A 22,659-nucleotide genomic window follows, 5' to 3' on the forward strand; every position below is an offset into this window, starting at 1 on the left:
TTTAAAAAGGATCAAAAGAGGAGAAAGGTCACAGTCTAAAGTTGTTGAACTCAATGTTGAGTCCCGAGGGCTGTAACGTACCTAATTGGAAGATGAGGTGCTGCTCCTCCAGTTTGCGTTGGGCTTCCCTGGAATATTGCAGCAGGCCAAAGATGGAAATGTGGGCGTGAGAGCAAGATGCAGACCTGAAATGACGAGCAACAGGAAGATTAGGGTTGTGCTTGTGGGGCTGAGCGACGGTGTTCTGCAAAGTGATCACTCAGTCTGTGTTCAATCTCTCCAGTGTCGAGGAGATCACACTGGGAGCTAACCAAAGCTCTGTACAAGTCCAACATTACCTCCTTGCTATGATACTCTATGCCATGACTGATAAAAGCAAGTGTCCCATATACCTTCTTAACTATTCTATTCACTTGCTCTGCCACCTTTAAGGATCTGTGAATAAGTACCCCCGATGTGGTCCTTCTATGATAACATGCACAGCACCATTCAGTTTAATGGCTCCACCCCTCACAGTTTGAAGATCAAGAATGAGTAAAGCAGGCTGCGTCTTAACCCCCACTCTGTTTGGTATTGTTCTCTCTGTCCTCCTGACCGATGCTTTGCTTGCTGACATGGAAGGAATGTACATTCACATATCATCGAACAAGAAACTCTTCAACCAATGAAGACTAAAAGGCAAGACAGAGGTGCAGCACATTCTAATCCGAGAACTTCTGTATGCTCAGATACTGCAGTAGTTGCTCAGACAGAAGACCAGCTCCATAGACTCATGGATTGTCTGACCCACGCCTGTGTCATCTTCCCCATCACCATCAGTGTCAAGAAAACTGTAGTTAAGGGACAGGGTGTTGTGACTCTGCCTGTGATCAGCCTCTGCCACACAGCATAGCGAGCAGTCAATAAATTCTGCTACCTTGGATCTATGGTGATAGACAACCTGTCCCTTGACGAAGGGCTCAGCACATGTATCAGACATGCTCTGCCACCTTCACATCAATTTTGGCCCACTAACTAAACAGGCATGGATAAACAACAAACTGATCCATAGGACCAAGACGCTGATCTACAAAGTCTGTATCCTCAGCATAATACTGTAGGACAGTGAAGCCTGAACAACTTACACCGAGCTTACCAAAAAGCTCAATTAACTCATCTCCAGTGTTTATGACTCAGTTTTGGCATCACATGGAAAGACAAATGGCGGAATTTTCCTGTCCCGCCCGCCATGGGAATTGTAGTGGGGGAAGACGCGGACCAGACAAAGGTCCATTGACCTTGGGCAGGATTTTCTGGTCTTGGGGTGGGCGTGGCCGGAAAATCCCTTCCAAAGTCACCAATGAAACAGTCCTTTCTAAAACTAATATGTCGAGCATGTTGGCACTAATCATGCAAAGGAAGTTTCACTGGCTTAGGCATGTGCACAGGATGGAAGATGGTCACATGAAAATGGATATGCTATGTGGGGAAGCAACCCAAGCAGCAGACCAGGAAGGTGCCTAAAGCTCCAAGTCAAGGATACTGTCAAAAGTGACATGAAAGTCCTCAACATCAACAAGTGGAAAACTCTAGCTGATGATCGATGCAAATGACGACACCAGTTGTTGTCAGCAATTTGCCACTACAATGACATGTGACTTCAGACACCATAGAAAGCATCCTTTCTGCTTGTTTCACAGCTTGGTATGGCTCCTGCTCTGTCCAAGACCGCAAGGAAAAGGTCATGAACGAAGTCCATCACTCAAACCAGCCTTCCATTCATTGATTCTGTCTACACTTCCCGTTGCTTCGTAAAAGCAGCCAGCATAATTAAGGACCCCACGCACCCCGGACATTCTTCCAACTTTTTCCGTTGAGAAAAAGATACAAACGTCTGAGACCATGTTCCAACCGGCTCAAGAACAGCTTCTTTCCTGCTGCCATCAGGCTTTTAAATGGACCTACCTCATATTAAGTTGATCTTTCTCTACACTCTAGCTATGACTGTAACACTACATTCTGCACCCTATCCTTTCCTTCTCTATGAACGATATGCTTTGTCTGTAGAAGATGCAAAAAACAATACTTTTCACTGGATACTAACAGATGTGACAACAATAAATCAAATCAAAGCAGATACCAGCCCTGCAAAAAAAGGTGTCAGTAGATATCATCCCGCACCACCGGCCAGGGACAACCTTGTGTGTGGCACTTGCAGCAGACTTTGCTTTTCCAGAGCCAGTTTGTCCAGCCGTGAAAAGAAGTGCAGCAGTCGTCTCCACTCACCTCACCAAACCCATGAGACTGCGTCCTCATCGTCTCTCACAGAGGGAAGGATACTAATCGTGCTGAGGAAAACTGGGTAAATCTGAAGTCAATTGACTGCAGGCGGTTCATGAACATCTCTTGGTGACTGGGTTGCAAGTGACATTAGTGGTGGATTGGAAAGGGGCAACACTTCCATTAGGCTGGAGTCTGGTAGATAGAAAAAGTGTAGAGCAGAAAGCTTTTTGAATGAAACTGTTATATTGATTTACTCTTTCACCAATTTCTACTTTAGATTGTCCAAAGTCATGGATAATATCATGATCAGTAACAGTCTTCATCCGTTCTTTGGTTTACAGGTGAAATAAGTGCCCCAGGAATTCCAGGTCCTCTGGGAGAGAAAGGACAGCCAGGTCGTGACGGTATCCCCGGCCCAGCTGGACTGAAGGGAGATCCAGGTTAGTTCACGAAAGTAAATGGATTTAACCTGTAGCAAATAGTAGCTGCAACTCTGCAACAACCAATATAGAAACATAGGAGATATGTCCTATGGAGGCCATTTGGCCCTTCGAGTCAGCTCCGTCATTCATCATGATCATAGCTGATCATCCAACTCAACAGCCTAATCCTGCTTTCTGCCCATAACCTTTGATCCCATTTGCCCCAAGTACTATATCCAGCATCCACTTGAATACATTCAATGTTTTGGCATTAACTACTTCCTGTGGTAATGAATTCCACTCTTTGGGTGAAGAAATGTCCCCTCATCTCCGTGCCAAATGGTCTACCCTGAATCATCAGACTGTTTCCCCTAGTTCTGGACTCCTCCGCTAGCTTTAATATAAAAGATGTCCTTCCCCACTAGTCCCGGTCGGTTTACCACCCAGAGCGGGCAGCAACCCCGATAATTATGCAAACCTGCTAGTTTGAGTGTCATTGATGGGTTTGGCAGGCCATTTACCAGTCCCCCACCACTCATGCGTGGATGGCACCAGGTGGCCTTTATATGTGCTACCCCCAAGCGGGGACATGGTGTGCTGGACCACCAAGAGGCCAATGTTGCTGCACAATTCATATTGTCTCAAAGTTGTTTGGTCTCAGGATTCGCCATGACTGAAGAAAACTCTAAATTATAAAAAGTTAAAACAGAATTTTTGAACTGTGATTTTTTTTTTGTATTCACTGCCCTGATCAGTGTGATTTTTGTCTGCAGGTCCTCCAGGCCTAGGGCGCCCGGGGCCTCCAGGTACTCCAGGAATTTCAGGTAAATTAGAAAAAGGTCAAACTCACAATTGACTGAAACATGTGTCTTTAATTTTACAACAGGAGCACTGTGTAATCCGATTAATTTTCAATTGGAAGATTCCATTGACATTCGATTGCTTTTTAATTTGGCAATAATTGAGAGTAAAGATTAATTTCACGCTTGTAGTAATACAAGCAGAATCTGCTGATGAAGCAGAACTCTTATATGTGTATTCAGAAATGAATAACTAATTGTAACTGAATCGGAGTGCTGAAATTCAATCCGACCCTTTAGTCTCTCCCATGCATCATACATTTTACATAGTGCATACTGCTGACTCAGTAAAATGTAAACCACAGTAATGACAGCTTAAAGTAAATCTGGAGCAGTATTGATCAGACACTGAGGATGCTGTTAAGGTCATCATGCAGAATTCTGTTGCATTATTCAGGCGAGGCTCCAGCACAGAGAGAAGGATGTTCAGAGTCGGTTGTAGACTATGGCCAAACTGAATGTTCAGATGGGTACTTTTGTAGAATAACAAGTGGCAAACAGTTATGCTTGTGTGCAGTGTGATTCAGGGGTTTAAATAGATTACATCTAATCATAGAATCCCTACCATGCAGAAGGAGGCCATTCGGCCCATCAAGTCTGCATCGACCACAATCCCACCCAGGCCCTAGTCCCGTAACCCCTCATATTTACCATGCTAACCCCACTGACACTAGGGGCAATTTAGCATGGCCAATCAACCTAACCAGCACATCTTTGGACTGCGGGAAGAAACCAGAGCACCCGGAGGAAACCCATGCAGACACGGGGAGAACATGCAAACTTCATACAGACAGTGACCCAAAGTCGGAATTGAACCCGGGTCCCTGACGCTGTGAGGCAGGAGTGCTAACCACTATGCCACCATGCAGGCCTAATTCTAATAATAGAATGAGGCTGGAATTTTCCGACCGTTCACGTCCACGGGATTTTCCCATCCTGCCACAGTGAACGGAGCTTTGGTTTGTCGCCAAATTCTCTGTCTTCACTGCAGCGGGAGCGTGGCGTGAATGGGCGGTGAGTTGGTGCCCTGTGTATCTGAGAATGAGGTGCGTGTCGCTCCCTAATCCAAAGGTTCAGATAACATAAATTCTGGGGCAAACGTTTAGTGATTTATGACCGTCACCTGCATTATCCATACCACTGAGTGTATGGGGGCGGTTTTAATTTTGGCCTGAATTTTCCCAGTGTTTTACATTGAGGGAGTTGAGCTGAGTGCAAACAGGCAGGTGGATTCAAACCTTCGAGTCAGATGCAATGCTGGCCCAAATCTTTCTGAGGCCCAAGGCCTTGTATAAATAGATCCAGGAATCTGCAGGCACCAAACCAGTGCCCCAGTACAGCTTGTCAGCTTCAATACAGCTTGTCAGTTTCAATACAGCTTGTCAGTTGCAGTCAGTCTCTAGTCTATGCCATATGTGAGTAAGGCTTGGGGAGCAGGGGAGCTGTGAAACAAAGCTGGGGAGCGTGCCCAGATTGGCAGCAGCATTTTTCACGAAGCCAGGAGGAGCTCTCCTGCCATAAAAATATAACGCTGAAAGTATTTTTGGGGCAGCTTTTGGAACAGGTACTTTTTTACAAACCCTGATTAGGACACTCAGTGCCAGGTTATGTGAGTGGACCGTGTGTCGACCCCACGTGCCTTTAAACTTGTGGCAGGAGGGGGTTCCTTCAAAACATTCCCACTGTGACCTAACGTCTTGCACAACCCGATTTCTTGTTGTTGAAAAGTAATCCGCTTCATACACTGCCGTCAGTTGGCAGAGACTTGGCGCAGGCCAAAACCACCCCATAGCAATTTTGGACTTCCTGTCAATCACTATGGATTGAAATGTTGAGTGTCAAGTTCTGCAGACAATCCAAACAGCTGATGTACCACCAGTGAAGAGTTCCACTGCCAATGACAGCTAACTTTCTAATCATTCAAATCTATTAGATGACATGCAATGTTGTCCAGATCCATGCCAGGCTGATGGTTTCAGTATGCGTCCCACAATATCTTGAACCATGTTGTAATGGCTCTAATGTTACCAAAACCATGAATTGAGTAATAAGACAGGATTTTACGGCCTCATTCGGGTGAGACTGGAGGTTCCCGCCTGAGGTCAACGGAGATTTCCATTGTCAGAACCTCACCCAAGCCAATTCCATGCCGGGCGTCTTGGTAGATTTCTGGCCACAATCTTTAAACTTGCTCACAGCACTTATTATTCGATAGAGTTAAGCAAATTGAAATGTATCAACTTTCTACCCTAAACTGTCTAAAGATATAAAGAACCGCAGTTATCATCAGAGAAAATGCTTATGAATTTACTGAATCATTGACTTGTTAAATATATCTCCATTGATGGTTGTTCCCCAAGCACTCACTATCTAATCTGTTCTTATATAGGACCAAAAGGAGATCCGGGTATTCCAGGTATCCCAGGAGGTCCGGGGGCTTCAGGTCTTAAAGGCGATCCTGGATTCCCAGGATTCACGGGCCAGCAAGGTCAACCTGGTCCACCTGGACCACCAGGACATTCATTGGAAGGCCCAAAAGGTTCACCAGGTACTCCAGGCCAGCCAGGAAGGCCAGGTAAGACTGAAAGAGATATTTCTTCCACATGTGTATTGCCTTGTTCCACACATCGGTGCACTATTACCCTTCAGCTATATTTGCATGTGTACCATGTACCTGCTTCATGTGGGCCACAGATCATAGAAAGCACAATGTTCTTCATCTTCAAGCATTCTCATCATCAAACACAGCCACATTTTTCCTTCTGCATTCTACATCATCTTTACAGAACATCTTCGGAGGTGTTATGTCCACGTTTCATTCCATTCTTTGCTGGCTCGGTCTTGTTCTGATCATCTCACTATGGGGACTATCCCATACCTGGGCAGATCACTGGTGTATATAATTATTCAAAATGTTCTGAGACTCAGTCGCTTCGATACAACAGTTCTTTTTTTTAATAAATCCCTTACCCTTTTACCAGCTATAATATTGGGGTGTCGAGAGGGCAGTGGTGTGAGGTTAATGATGGTGTGAGGGGAAGGACTTCAAACTTTGGGGTGGCATGGTGGCACAGTGGTTAGCACCGCTGCCTCGCAGCACCAAGGACCCAGGTTCAATTCCGGCCTCGGGTCAGTGTATGGAGTTTGCATGTTCTCCCTGTGTCTGTGTGGATTTCCTCCAGGTGCTCTGGTTTCCTCCTATTTTCCAAAGATGTGCAGGGTAGGTGGATTGGCCAGTCGAAATTGCCCTTAGTGTCGGGGGACCAGCAAGGTATACAAATGTGGTCATGGGGATAGGGTCTGAGTGGGATTGTGTGGTGCAGACTCGATGGGCCAAATGGCCTCCTTCTGCACTGTATGATTCTTTGTCCCTGTTTAAATTAAGAAAGGCATTGAGTATTGCAGTCACATTTTAAGCTTTATTTTGGCATCAATATATACATTCTGTGCAATTCTCATGCATATTTTTAGTATGTTGGAATAACGCATAACAGGAGAGCGATCCTGAGGGGGTGTTAGTTCAATATTTAGGATTAAGAGTTTGATGGAGTTTCAATACTGGCTGAAGAATTCCTTTGATTTCTTTGTGTAGGTACTTCCTGAATACATTTGTGAGGAGTTTTTTGGCTTGCTATTTCTAGTAGATTGTAAATATGTTCTCATATAAAATGCAAAGGCTTACCAAGTCCAGATATTTATGAGGAGAATCAGAGAATTCCTACAGTACAGAAGGAGGCCATTCTGCCCATCGAGTCTGTACCGACCGCAGTCCCACCCAGGCCTCATTCCCGTAATCTTGCTAACCCCCTGACACGGGGGTCAATTTTAGCATGGCCAATCAACCTAACCCGCACATCTTTGGACTGTGGGAGGAAACCGGAGCACCCGGAGGAAACCCATGCAGACACGAGGAGAATGTGCAAACTCCACACAGAGACAGTGACCCAAGCCAGGAATCGAACCCGGGTTCCTGGCGCTGTGAGGCAGCAATGCCAACCACTGCACCACCATGGGGCAACCTGGTAAGTCCAGGGATCGGAACTCATCAGGACCTTATTATAATTTAATCTTCCATTTCCCAACTAGCTGCAGGAGGTGGCAACTGTGGATTCTTAAGATGCCACTGGGAGCGAGCATTCTGCAGACCAGGGCTTAGGGAGATGGTGGGGGTGGAGAGGTGAGAGGTTGACAATTGTAGCTGGGGCTGGAGAGATCAGCAGCAGGGAGGCGCAAGGCTTTCCTGAGGCTCCCCCAAGAAATGCTAAAGAATGTACACCCTGCTCCATTTCATTGCTGGGCTTCCCTAATCTTGGGAAACCCAGCCAACAAGAGTTAAATTTCAATCAGGTTCTCCATTGCTTATTGGGAACTGGATTTTAAGTATGATAAATGAAGTGTCCTGTCTCTCAGTGATGAGAGGCACATATGTCACAGTACCCACTATAAACACAGCAAAGGACTTGTTTGGTTCGAGTTTCATTTTGTCCTTTTTAGGCTTTCGCAGACTCTCCACAGACCATCTCCCACCGTTTCATGTTATCATAAAATCATAGCTTCCCTACAGTGAAGAAAGAGGCCATTCGGCCCATCGAGCCTGCACCAATAACAATCCCACCCAGACCCTATCCTAATAACCCCATGTATTTACCATGCTAATCTCCCTGACATGAAGGGGCAATTTAGCACGGCCAATCAACCTAACCCGCACATCTTTGGAGTGTGGGAAGAAACCGGAGCACCCGGAGGAAACCCACGCAGACACGGGAGAATGTGCAAACTCCACACAGACAGTGACCCAAGGCTAGAATTGAATCCGGGTCCCTTGGTGCTGTGAGGCAGGAGTGCTAACCACTGTGTCACTGTGTCGCCCTAGCTACTGTGTCACCGTGCAGCATGAACCACTGTGCCATTGTGCCGCCATTTGGAAGGATATCAAAGGAACTCTTAGGGCCCGATTTTACCATTGTTCGGGTGCGAAAACGTGGTAAAGTCGGGTGTGAGGCCATTAACGTGATCCGCGTCTGCGCAGATGGCCACTTTACCGAAACCCGGGAATGGCGGCGATCCGCTTCGCACCAAAACGGGCGCAACGGTGATTTAAATGTATTTGCATGCATTTAAATTGAATTAATGAACTGCCTGCCCAACTTTATCGGCATTTCCCCCTTCACCACCGCGTTTGCCAATCCGGAACCGCGCTGTAATGGACCTGCTAAATAAAAGTCTGAATCGGGCGCTCCAGCTGGTGAAGAACGCGTTCAGTGCTTCCGACGGCTCTCTGACTCAGATCGGTGGTGGAGGGAAGGAGGGAGGCGGGTCAGATCATTCTCTGGTTTGGGGGGGGGAGGGGAGTGAGGCCAGATCGTTGTCTGGTTGGGGAGGAGGAGGGTCAGATGTATCTCTGGTGTGGGGGGGGGGGGGGGGGCGGAGAGAGCCGATCGTTGTCTGGCCGGGGTAGGGCTGATCTTTGTCTGGTGGGGAGGGAGGAGGAGGCGGATCAGATGTTTCACTGGGGGGGGGGGTTGGTGAGTGAAGCCACACCATTCTCGGGTGGGGGGGGGGCAGGGGATGAGTGAGGCCAGATCGTTGTGGGGGGGGGGAGGCGGGGCAGATGGATCTCTGGTGGGGGAGCGGGGGTGTCCACTGCCACTCTGCGAGCGATCTGTGGGGGGTGAGGGGGGCAGGGGTGGCGATTGGTCTGGGTAGTGTGGGGAGGTTGATAAGGGGGACAGCGATGTGTGTGGGTAGTGGGGGGGTTTGATAAGGGGGACAGTGATATGTGTGGGTAGCGGGGGGGGATGGGTGGATAAGGGTGACAGTGATGTGTGTGGGGGCCATCGCTCCCGCTTTTCGCTCCTGGGCCGCTTTCTCTGCTTTCTGCGGCCCGGGAGCGATCTGACATGGCGCACGTTTTCAATTTTTCTTCTAACTGCGCATGCGCAGTTCAGAACTCCAATCGTTTCGGCCACGCTAAGCCCCGCCCACAGCGCGAATGGGACTGGCGATTTTTTTTTCAGGCTGAGTGCGTATGGGGACGCCTGAAATCAGATTTCTAAGTCGGATCTGAATTACACCCAGATTCAGCACTTAGAATGAAAATGGTGAAATCGGGCCCTTAGATCCTGCCTGTAAAATGGTATTTCAGTGCTCGAAGTGCATTGATACAATGGGGGAAATGTCAATGCCCAAAATGAACAGATGTGGTTCAGGTGGGTTGTTAAAAAGTTAAAAATGTGAATCGCCACTCCAACACACCTCCAACCTTCCCACTTCTAGTTTTAACAGGGGCTGAGTTTTCCAGCCCTCAGGAATCCCTGCTGCCACATTGGGAACAGAGGACTCTCGGAACCAGAAGCTCAGTGTCTTTCCACTCCCCACCCGGGCCCAGCTCACCGGATTTACCAACTTCGCGGTGATCTGGCGTTGCCCCATTGCTTCAAACCTTCCTCACCAACCCCCGCCTCAATCCACCCATTCCATTCCATCCGTCCCTAACCCTTCCAATCTCTTTGGGGGCAAAGGCTGTGGTAGAAGGGCACTAGGATGGCATTGGGGGTATGGGGCCATGGGGTATGGGTGAGGGTACATGGATTGGCATAAGGCGGGGTGGGGCATGGGTTGGCATAGATGGGACAGAGAGAGCATGTGGAGGGGTGAGAGCTGGAGGAATGGTTTTTGTTTTATTCTGATTTTTTATTCATGTTGGGGCGCAGGGGCAGGCCTTACACCCGGCGGCCTGAGCATTCGTTCCACGGTCGCCAACCCTCCCCCGATCAAAAATCCCAACCTGCAGGCAGACATTTTTAAAGCCAGGAAATCTGGTGGCGTGCTGAACGTGGCCCAGAGACAACACTCTGGGCCAATATTGGTTAAAGCAAAGGGACTGTTTTAAGGTTGTAGTTTTACAGTGTGTCCATGTTGCAGAAGGAGGGACATTTTAGCTTATTGAGTTGTTTTGATGGAATTAAACCCCGTGATTTGAAGATTCAGCTGACTCGATGGATGGATTAAAATTTGCAGAATCTTGATCAAGTTGCCATATTGGAATTCAGAAGAATGAGGGGAGATCTGATAGAAACATATAAGATTATGAAGGGAATAGATAAGATAGAAGCAGGGAGGTTGTTTCCACTGGTGGGTGAAACTAGAGCTGGAGGGCATGGCCTCAAAATAAGGGGGAGCAGATATAGAATATCTAGAATATAGAACAGTACAGCACAGTACAGGCCCTTCGGCCCACGATGTTGTGCCGAGCTTTGTCCGAAACCAAGATCAAGCTATCCCACTCCCTATCATTCTAGTGTGTTCCATGTGCCTATCCAATAACCGCTTGAAAGTTCCTAAAGTGTCCGACTCCACTATCACAGCAGGCAGTCCATTCCACACCCCAACCACTCAGATTTAGGACTGAGTTGCGGAAAAACTTCTTAACCCAAAGGATTGTAAATCTGTGGAATTCCCTGCCCAGTGACGCAGTTGAGGCTACCTCGTTGAATGTTTTTAAGGCAAGGATAGATACATTTTTGAACAGTAAAGGAATTAAGGGTTATGGTGAGCAGTTAAGTGGAACTGAGTCCATGAAAAGATCAGCCATGATCTTATTAAATGGCAGAGCAGGCTCAAGGGGCCAGATGGCCTATTCCTGCTCCTAGTTCTTATGTTCTTATATAAAGGTCCCTATATAAAGTTGCTCTCATCGAGTCGGTACAAGGATGAGTGGTTTGGGAAAATCAAATGTCACACCAGTATAATAATCGAGTGTTGTTCTCAGATTGAGTTGAAGGTTTCTTGATGATCAGTAGAGGGAGCTCAGAACTGAAAGTAGGAAAGAGAAAAACAAAAATTAAATTATTGAGCCTGCTCTTTCTCACTCCTGAGTAAATTTGCTTCACATTTAATAAAAGGAACTGAATTAACAATAGTGCAGGGGGATTCCAGTGAATATCTGCTCAGCAAGGTAATTCTGTTGCATGGTATTGCACTTAATAAAATGCTTCTGTTTAACAGCTGATGGCTTTCCGTAGACTAACATCATTTCAGTCGCTGCAACCCAAGGTGAAATATTGAGTTTGTTTGCCTTCTTAATGTTAAAAGGGGAACCCAGCCTCAAATTTACATCCTTAATTTATTGAGAAAAGTTCCACTCTAACAAGGGTTTTGAACTGTTTACTCTTGAGTTGTGCTGTTGGGTCTTTAATGTTTAAAAATATGTGGCGAGATTCTCTAGCCTCTCAGCCGCGTGGTTCCCACCGACGAGAGGTGGCGCGTTGTTTGCTAGCGGTGGGATTCTCCAGTCCCGCTGCCGCCAATAGGATTTTCCATTTACCTCACCCCATGCCGGCGGGAAACCTGCGGGAAGGGGTGCACTGCCAGCAGGACTGAAGAATCCCGCCGCGTGAACGGCTGGAAAATTCCAGCCATGGAATTCCAGCCATGGAATTTCAACTCCCAGAGTTCGCAAGCAGGGCCGGAATTCTCCGGCCGTTCACACGCCACTGCCACTGCCAGTGAGGATGGAGAATTTGGCGCTCAGCCACAACTCCGCTCACTGCAGCGGGACCGGAAAATCCCTCCGGCATGAATGGCCGGAGAATCCCACCCGAGGTGACTCTCGGTCCCACCCAGCGTAAAGTTGAACCTTCTAGAAAGCCTCATGCACTGTGCATGGAGTTGAGTGATTTCAGCTGGAACTGCAGTTGGGTGCTATAATTGACCTGAACAACTCTGGTCTAGGGAAAGTATGTGGGGAGCTGATTCAGATACACTGCCCTAAAAACAGGTGATGAGATCACCGGGTTCAATTACTGCACAGATGTTTGGTGGAATGCAGGCTGCATGGCATTTTTTTTTATTCATGGGATATGGGCATCACTGGAAAACTCAGCATTTATTGACCATCTCTAGTTGGCCTTGAATTGAGTGGCTAGGCCATTTCACAGTCAACCACATTGCTGTGGTTCTGAAGTCACGTGTAGGCCAGACCAGGTAAAGACAGTAGATTTCTTTCCCTAAAGGACAATTAGTGAACCAGATAGGTTTTTCCAATAATGGCTTCTTGGTCATCAGTAGATTCTTAATTTCAGATATTTTTATTGAATTTAAATTCCATTACCTGCCGTGGTGGGATTTGAACCGGGGTCCCCAGAACATTAGCTGAGTTCTGGATTAATAGTCTCACGATAATACTACTAGGCCACGGACTCTCGTTCTTAATACTGCCTGCTTACTGGCCAGCATAAATCTCACTGTTGGTTGGCTTCAGGATGTCCATAGCCAAGATTTGCTCAGACTACTTAAAGCTAGCCTGCATCTCTTCAAGGGAAGGTCCATTGTAGCTGGAACTGGTCCTGTGTGAACTGAATGTGACCAGGAGGAAGGATGGCAGGTCATGCGAGAGAGCTGGCAACCAGGTTTGCAGACACTGGATGGAAGGTTTCGGTGAAGGTAGTGGAAAGGAGTAAAGACAGCCTGTATCCGCAGGAGGAGAAGAGACCCTTCAGACCGACGGTAAAAAGGCAATGGGAGTGTGTAGTCACAGAATTCAATGCTAAGAACGCAGTTTCGAGCACATGGATGTGTGCCGCAAGAAGTTTAATGGCTGTACGTTGAGTGGCCAAAGTTAGTGAATGCATCTTCAAGTGCCATACCTACTTCCTGTATCACTAGCCTTGCCCGCTGCTCAACTCACCACACTTGAATCACCCACCTACCCAACAGTCTCTATCCATCAGGATTCATACCGAACATTCACTGTTACATACTTACCACTGTCGCAAATCTCACACCCACGCCCAGTTCAGGTTGCTGCGATGCACATTCAGACTGCTGCCTGTCGATACCAGTGTAGAGTATCACAGCAAGTCTAGCAATCCATCCTCCCAACACGTGACTGGGATTGCTGTGACACTGTGCCAGGGGCGTGGCAGTGGCTCCGTGGAGCACAAACTGCTCCCCTTTCTCAGGATGACAGCATTCGTAGTCCCCACTCTGCCAGTGTCCTCGCCGTTGTGTGCCAGCCCAACCACTGCCAACAACGTGAAAATAATTCAGTCTGACGTAGGACCTTCTGGGCCCTGAGCTGCTCAAGGTGATTCATGAAGACCAGCTGCAGTCTCCCCAGTCGAAAGTCAGCAGCCTTCCACCAGCAATGCTGCAACCGCTGGGATATGCATAGAATCATAGAATCCCTATACTGCAGAAAAAGGCCATTTGGCCCATAAAAGCTGCACTGACAATAATCCCACCCAGGCGCGCCCCGTAACCTCACGTTTTTACCCTGCTAATCCCCCGACACTAAAGGAGAATTTAGCATGGCCAGTGCACCTAACCAGCACGTCTTTCGGGAGGAAACCCATGCAGACACGGGGAGAACGTGTAAACTCCGCACAGACAGTGACCCAAGCTGGGAATCGAACCCGGGTCCCTGGTGCTGTGAGGTAGCAGTGCTAACCACTGTGCCACCATGCCACCACATGAATCTTGAGATGCACTCAGCTGAGTATGGCTGGACTCCTCCGAGTGGTCCAGTCATTGGTATTCTTACTTCAGCATGCCAGTCGTCTATCTGCTCTCTCAATGTTTCTGGTGGCAGCATGGCTCTCATTGCATGTCTGCTGCTAGTGTTACATATGGGTTACAAATCAGAATCATTCACCATCTCATCATTGACAAGCCATTGTCACATAGTAACCATGTTTGGGTTCGCTCTGGAGATTGAAATGCCTGTTGGTACAGCAGACGGCTGTAGAATGGTCACATACCAGCTGGATATTGAGAGAGTGGAATCCCTGTCAGTGCCACCATAGGGCAGAGTTGATGCAGCAGCAGTTTAGCAATGTTCATGCGGTCAAAGACACCCTGCATCGTGGGTAACCTGCAAGTCTTACAAACCCTTGTGCTCAGTCCAGATGCTTCTCTCTCACAACGTGGAATGGAATGAAGATGTATCTCACATACAGCAGTAGATTGAAAACTGCAACATGTTGCCTGTGCCTCCAACCAGCTTAGAAGGAGCCTGATGCCTAAATGTTCTTAGCCTGTTACCCTCACAACCTCAGACAGTGCAGTCCTGGCCCTGCTCTGAGGTTGGAGGTGTTGCTGCAGCAGATGGAAGATTTCAATGACAAACTAATTTAGTGAAGCACTGATGTCTCAGGGGTTGGTTATCACTGAGATTCAGGCAGGGGAATTATCTCCTGAACACCCTAAGCAGATATGACCATCTGCTAAGAGCCCTCCTTACCTCTCCTACACCTCCTCCTTCTTCTACCAGTTTGACCTGCTCTGCTTAGCCTCTGTTCATTCTTCCTGGCATGCTTGACTCCAAAAGGAAGGGCTACCTTTGTAGCCATGCCTGGCAGCCACTGATCTGCGCAGCAGCCATGAAGTCAGTGGAATTTCTTTAGCATTTACCACACCACTCCCTGTAGATATTTGAAACTTGAAAGAACTATGAACAGATGTAGAATTGTAGCAACAGCCAGAAGAAATCAACCAGACACTAACTAACTCATTGATTATTCCTTTAAATAGCGCTGGTGGAGTCGTCCTTCTCTCTGCTTCATGCATGTTCATCTGTTAAGATGGAGTGTTAGCTGGAGTTCCAAAATGGCAGCATTGGCATCAGATCAGGGTTGGATACTGAGTGATATCATGACTTGCTTGTTCTGCATACATTAGGCATGCTAACGCCTTTCCCAAGATGGCATTCAGCAGACGTCACGTGAAAAATATCTGCTCTGGATGCAATTTGGATTCAAAAGCAACACTTGTAAATAAGCAAGTGCCCTACCGAGCCCAGCTGCTTGCCCTGTGTGTCTGAGCATGACTTAAGGACAGCACCAGGCTTGGAGCTGGGTCCTTTATGGTCGACTAGTCTGTCAAGTGTTCACTGCCTAGATTTGTGCATTGTGAATAGCTCTTATGTGACGGACCACTGCCATCTATGGAGCTACTGTACCGGACCTGGCCCCACAATGAGGCACAAATAAACCAGTGTCCCAGTGTAAACCAGTGCTTTTAAAAACAAGTTGGAAAATAGCTGAAAAAAATTATGATTCTTCTGGCCGTCAGCGGAAAACTTCTAGCACGTACATTGTAGGGTGACTGAATGTCTCTCTTTAGCCTGTTCGTATTTCAGAGCAGCGCTGAGGAAGAAGCATTTTCTTTTGATTAACTTATAGGTCTCATGGGCAAGACTTTATTCTTTGAATGACTTATATTTTCACCGAATCAAAAATCCTGCAATAATAAAACAAGTGGCTTGTCCACAGTAATGTTTTACTATGCAGAATATATTTCACTAAATTGAAGGGAATGTCTCTGCTGGTGAATTCATTCAATGGAATTCCTCACATGGGGTATGGAATATTGTGCTTTTGGCCAAGTATCCTAATTCAGAGATGGCTGGGTCCCCCTTTTCCCCCCCAAAGTTGAGAATTTATTTCAGTTATATCTTGTTGCTTAACTGGCTTATATTAAGTTTCTAACCACAGTCTTGTTTTGTGATATGGTATATCTGACGCATCTAATGATGACCTTTGGGTGAACCTTGACCCTCCTCAGGTCCTCCAGGTTAGACCTTTAAGCAACAATTAACTTGGATGAATTAAGATTTCAATAGCAGTAATGTACATGGAAGTTAAATAATAAAATATAATTCAAACTTTCATTTCCTTTATACCAAAATTTGGACTATTCCTGCACACTTTGCAAAAAGGACTGGGTATTGTTCCTGCAAAATTAGCACCAGTAAGTTTTGAAATCCAATCTCCCAACAGCAAAAGTAGGTCATTGTACAATCTCTTCCGTAATGGAGGCAACATTTTGGACCTTCCTGTTAATCTTTAAACAAAGTAAGATTGCACCACAGATGAATGAAAAATAAATGGTATGAACTGTGAAGTGGAGCAAAGTGTGCAGGAATAGATAACTTACATTGTCCATAGGTATGCCAACTGACTGAGTGTGGACCCACCCTCCTTAAAATGCCTGTTCTTTAAACAGGCTTAATGTCGGAAAAATGGGCCTCGATTTACTGGGCGGAAGGGGCCAGGTAGGTAAGGGCTCGAGCAACCCAACCCACCTGTTTATCATTTCACAAACAGGGCTTTTGCAAAAGACTTTTAATCTGGCCAGTTGTTGGGAGGGAGCCTGCAGGAGTTCATTTAAATGAGGCACCCCTGCCTCATTAAGATTGATAAAGTTTCAAGGTTGCCACTTCCATCCTGTTAGTACCAGGGCTATAATGTTCTATATTAGGCAAGAGGATCAAATGCCATACCACCTGTTGTATATCTTCAATCCTGAGATCTTTTATCACAGAGAGGTGGCAGCTACATGGCTGCTCTTGCCAATCTCTATTTCTTGAAATATATTTTATAGCAGATGCTCCGACTCCAAAAAATTAATCTGCACCATAAAAATAAACGCCTTCCTTCAAACAAATGAAGCCCACTCCCAGAAAAAAAATCATCTCATCCCTAGCTCAATTTAATCTATTAAGATTTCATTCCAAAGGCAGATTTATTTAGCAACACTAGCGGCAGGAGCACTGAAGGGAATAGCAACACGGTTAGTGGGAGGGTCTGTGAGATAGTTTGCTTTGACAGTAACAAAACCATCAGGAGATCGATGCAGTAAGACAGGTGGATTCAGCAGCAATATGGTAAGCAGCAGTGTTGGTAGGTGGGTGTATTTGGGGGGCAGTGGGGTGAAGGGAGTTTGGAGGGTGGTACACTGGAAGGTTGACATGGGAGGCAAAAAGCTTCGAATAGCTAATTAAAGGTAGGAATGGGAAAGCATTGACGTGGGGTCACTGGGCAGCCTGTCAGAAGAGCCAGGGAAGAAAGCTGCAGGAAAAAGTCATGAGGTACAATTTCCAATTTAAATTAAAGTAAAGATCAGACAGGGTAGGAAACATGTGACTGCTGTTCGATTCCCACATTAACCTGGGTTTCACCAGCAGTTGGCGTGCTGCAGTTGGGCTAAGTGCTTTGGGTTAGTAAGGAGGAGGATTAGGAGGAATAGACTCCCTATTCAAGGCATAAGCAAATGACACTTTGACGAGATACTGTAGGGTGCCATACATACCCTGTTGAGCAGTCATGCTTTAAGGAAAAATATGGGACAGTAACTGGATTGGAGGGGTCTAGTGAAGGGAATCACACCAGGGATGTGCTTGATGGTAGTGCTGGCAATTAAATTTGTGCATTTTGTTAACCATAACACTGACTTATAAATAGGGGATATGCTGCTCTTTTTCAAAATAGCGCTGTTAGATCTTTTATGTCTAGCTGAGAGGGCAGAGGAGTCCTCGGTGTAACATCTCATCCAAAAGATGTCACTTCCAACAGTGCAGCATTCCCTCGGCTTCAGTCTGACTCAAAGGCAAGGGTGCTACCACTGAGCCACAATAAACAGTCCAGTAACACCATCCTGACCCAACCAATAACTGGGGTGGCAATCACTCTATGATAGCGATAAATGGAACTAAGCATCTGCATTGGCAGATAGCTGGCAGGCACCAGCCATCCCAGCCTGTGTCGACATTCTGTGTAGCTGCGTTATTATCTATAAGAACGGAAGTTGTCAATGTTAATTCATAAACGTAACAAATTCCTCCCACCGTCTCTTTAATAGGGGTGCCAAGTTGTTTAAAATATCAAGGAATGCAGTTGTTAATATAGTGGAAAGAAGAATTTGACTGAAGTGTTTGTAATGACAATGTCATCAACAGTAAATTGCACTGCATAAAATTGTTTTATATGGACGGTAGCAATAAGAATTTTAGTTCCAAAGTTGATGCTACACCTTTTTAACACAAGAGATAGAAGCAGTAGATGAAGATTCAGCCCGTTAAACCTGCTCGATGCCATTCAATACAATCATGGCTAATCTTGAGCTTCAACTCTATTTTCCTGCCCGCTTCCCTTATCCTTTAGCTCACTGAGACCAAAACTCTGCTTATCTCAGCCTTAATGTTCAACAAAGGTTTAAGGTTATTTGGCATATCTATTTTTATTACTAACTTTAATTAAAATGTTTATATTATGTATAACTCTCTGTTATTATAATATTATAAGCTACTATTTCCAAAATGCTATTTTGCATGCTATTAAAACTTTAGACTAAAATTAAAAAATGAGTTAATCAACTCTGTGATTTTTATAAACTAATCTCGCTTAATCCTTTCCTGCTCAGAATTCCCTTCAGGGGAAAGAAAACAGTGGATGTCTTTAAACTCCTGAGTGCGGAAGGGTTAATGTTTCTGTCATGATAACTGAAGCAAAAATGTTACTCTGTCTGCTTAAAACCTAGAGGATTTTTGCTTTTGACAAAGTTCTGTAACAGGCTTGTGAAGTTTCTAACCAGCCTTCTCGTTCTTTACTGTGCGATGTGACTGACCCATCTAATGGTGACCCTGGATCTTACTAAACTCTGACCCTTCCCAGGTCCTGAAGGTTAGATTCTTAACTCTGTAAGCACTTTGCATGCTGTGGGCGTTTTGCGGGTGTTGGAATTAACCATGTAACCCTTGGGGAAATAACAGAATGTGGTGAGTGCCATGACTTATGAACTGGAATCATTGAAGTATTCATTTATTAAAGCAACACCATCCTTTCATTCGTGACGATAGAATCATTAATATTGTAATACTGACACACTTTATTTGCCGATTAAAAATGCATCATCTTGATACATATGAAATGGTAAAGGGTTCCAGCAAACTTGTCAAAACAAGCATTCTGAGGCAATTGGACAAAGCCGGATGTTCTGAACCACACTGATTTATCTTCCATGGGCAATAGAGACGAGCAGCAACAGACTCAGTGTTATTTCAGTCACTCCACCAGCCTTGGAGAGGATGGGACCAGCTGAGATGCATTAGAGCAACAGGCTTTTTTTACTTCATTTTCCCAGTGGGAGAAGAACCAGAAGGGTTACTGGGGATAGGTTTGGCTCTCAACGCGATCCTTTGAATGATTACCCCTTTGGCACATTTACTTAAGGCACATGAACAAGCCTACCTCTACCTCTTTCCGTCTGGTGCCTTTCTCATGGGAGTGACCCGTGCTTTGATGTTTCTGTTAAAAAGGTAAATAAATGGATTACTTTAATTCTGTTTAACTTATTCGCAAAGGGTATTTGTGGAGAAGCCGGGCTGAACAAAGTGGAAAAGAGTAATCGTAATTCATAGTTTTCAGCACAGTCTGTGCTCTATAAGTTCCATTGGTGAAACTTGTACCTATGATTTTATTAGCATCTGTGCAGATTCCTGAATTTTTCTCGAGTAGTTGTAATCACACTGCTTGCTTTCAACATGAAATGAGTAAGAAAAGTAAGACCGTGCTGTGGGTTTAATTTGTTTTCCAAGTGATATTGTAGCTGGATCAGCTGCCATTCAAACTTCATGACACGTTTATGCTTATAATTTCACTTTTGTCTTCCTACGTACAGCCTTTTCATGCAAATCCATTTCCGTTCTCAAATGTATTAAGAAACTGAGCAAGTTTGGCTTTTCAGAACAAAACTTACTGCAATACTTATTTATACAACTGTGTAGATCCATCAAGTTTTGATCCCTTGGTTTGAGTTGGCACATTTGAGATTGGCAAGAGAACCAAAGACTAGGGCCAGGATTTTCTGAACCCCATTGACCGTCAGTAGGATTTTCTAGACTTGCTGAAGTCAATGGCCATTTGCCATGCTACTGGGTAACCCGGGGGGGGCGGGGGCGGGGGCGGTGTCACCTTCAGCGGGACTGGAAGGTCTCATGTGCAGGAAGGGCTGGAAAATCCTGATCCAGTTAAGAGATTTTCCTTTTAACACAGCAAGTTGTAATGATCTGCAATTGCACAAGGGTAGTAGAAACAGATTCAATAGCAATTTTCTAAAGGGAATGGGATAAATAGTTGAAGTAGAAAAAATGGAAGGACTATGAGCAAAGAGCACTAATGGGAATAACAAGATAGTTCTTTCACAGAGCCAACACAGGCACAGACAATGGGCTGAACAGCCCTCCAGGTACTGTATCATTCCATGATTTTTTATGATTTGTTGGGCAGCATGGTGTCGAGAGACAAAATGCCACCCAGCATTCCAGTTCCTGATTATTATACAACGATCCATGCTGAAAAATGCTTGCCTGGTGAAAAATGGATCATCCCTCTTGCACTTGGAATGTGAAAGGTGACCACTTGGACAAATGAGTGGAGGACTGCTAATGTCCTTTCAGCAGAGATGGGAGAATATTGGGAAAAAAATGCAGCTTATGAAGATAGTTTATAGGTAAATTTACCATAGTCCCAGATGACCATAAGCTGCTCTCTCCTTTGAGAGGGAGAGCTGACTGGTGGTGATTTAACCTGAGGATCACCAAATCTCAAGCAAGGGGCAACGTTGAGAAGGCAGGGCCTCATGAACAATCTCAGCCGGTATGAGAATTGAACCCACGTTGTTGGCATCACTCCACATCACAAACTAGCTGTCCATCCAACTGAGCTAAACCAACTCCACCGTGGCATATGGTTCCTCCATGATGGACTTGGTTTGTAATGAGATGTACGTAATAGCCTTTGTTTCTCTTGCATCCAATTTTTAGGAAATATATACAATAACGGCAGTTATATTTGAACAAAATAGCTGTCCAATTTGTGAGCTAAGCTAAACTTAGTTAATGTATTCGCATTAAAATCTAATGAAACTTTTATGGTTTAAAGGCCCGCAAGGTCAAATGGGTCAACGAGGTCCTCCAGGATTTGGGGGCATCAAAGGAGAAAAAGGCAATCCTGGTCTTCCAGGGTCGCCAGGATATCCCGGACCTAAAGGAGAAATTGGATCCCCAGGAATACCGGTAAGTGAAGAATGCAGAATCTTCGCCATGTGTACGTTCACAGTCAGAATAATTGTACCTTGTGTAAGTTTCTCTCGCTCCAGCCATGGGTCTCAAAGCCTGATGGTTAATTTTAAAAAGAACAATGATTGACCAATCATTATTGACCAGAAGCATCTGAATAAAGATGAATTGTCAAGCTGATGAAGAGTGGGAATGTTAAATTGGAGAATAGGCCAGGTGATCTATTCCTTCTCATTGGGGTAGATGGGAAAAAGTAAATTATTTCCTGCACATGGGAGTGCAACATTTGGATGTGAACAACACAAAAAACGGACATAGTTCACTTGTGCACCAGTGCATGAAGGGAAACCACACTCTGTCCATGGTACTCACAAGTCGACCTCCTAATTTTCAGTCATGTTGCCACCAAATTAAAGAAAAATTCTTCCACCACAGGAAGGGAGAAAATGTCGGAGAGCCCATTATTGTACATTGATCATAAATTTGTTATATTGTGAACAAACACCGATGAAATTAGTGAAGCACAATAAATGAATTGGAAGATCTTTCATCTTGGACAAGCTGTTGAAAGGTGTTTGCAAGCTTGCTTTTGTCTAGAAGCGATCATATCCCAACTATATAATGTACTGCTGTATGTCAGTAAATGTGATATTTCTGTTGAGTTAACTTTAATACAGAAGATTTAAGTTAGTAAAAGGGAGAAACCTGATCAGTGCAACCAAAAAGGGGATCATAGAATCCCTAGTGCAGAAGGAGGCCATTTGGCCCATCATGTCTGCACTGACTCTTACCCAGGCCCTATCCCAGGAACCCTATCCCCTGTACCCACATGTACTTTACCCCACTAATCCCCCTAACCTACATATATCTTGGGACACTAAGGGGCAATTTAGCACAGCCAATCCACCTAACCTGCACATCTTTGGACTGTGGGAAGAAACCGGAGCACCCGGAGGAAACCCACGCAGACACAGGGAGAATGTGCTCCGCACACAAAACTCCACAGCGACAGTGCCCCAAGACCAGAATCAAACCCAGGTCCCTGGTGCTGTGAGTCATGATGTGGAGATGCCGGCGTTGGACTGGGGTAAGCTCAGTAAGAGGTCTCACAACACCAGGTTAAAGTCCAACAGGTTTATTTGGTAGCACAAGCCACTAGCTTTCGGAGCGCTGCCCCTTCATCAGGTGAGACGGGCAGCGCTCCGAAAGCTTGTGGCTTGTGCTACCAAATAAACCTGTTGGACTTTAACCTGGTGTT

At 45.6% G+C, this 22,659-nt stretch overlaps 1 protein-coding gene across 2 annotated transcripts in view; it reads left to right on the forward strand.

Moving 5' to 3' along the window:
- The window catches only part of col4a5 (collagen, type IV, alpha 5 (Alport syndrome)), a 267,143-nt gene that overhangs the window by 222,282 nt on the left and 22,202 nt on the right, over positions 1-22,659 (forward strand). For both annotated transcript variants that reach the window (XM_078211888.1, XM_078211889.1), the window contains 4 exons: positions 2,604-2,702; positions 3,458-3,508; positions 5,934-6,119; positions 21,265-21,398. In XM_078211888.1, coding sequence (XP_078068014.1) covers positions 2,604-2,702; positions 3,458-3,508; positions 5,934-6,119; positions 21,265-21,398 — 470 coding nt within the window. The remainder of the gene's footprint in view (positions 1-2,603; positions 2,703-3,457; positions 3,509-5,933; positions 6,120-21,264; positions 21,399-22,659) is intronic.

This window comes from Mustelus asterias, chromosome 4, assembly GCF_964213995.1.
Source record: "Mustelus asterias chromosome 4, sMusAst1.hap1.1, whole genome shotgun sequence".
NCBI classification, from domain to species: Eukaryota; Metazoa; Chordata; class Chondrichthyes; order Carcharhiniformes; family Triakidae; genus Mustelus; species Mustelus asterias.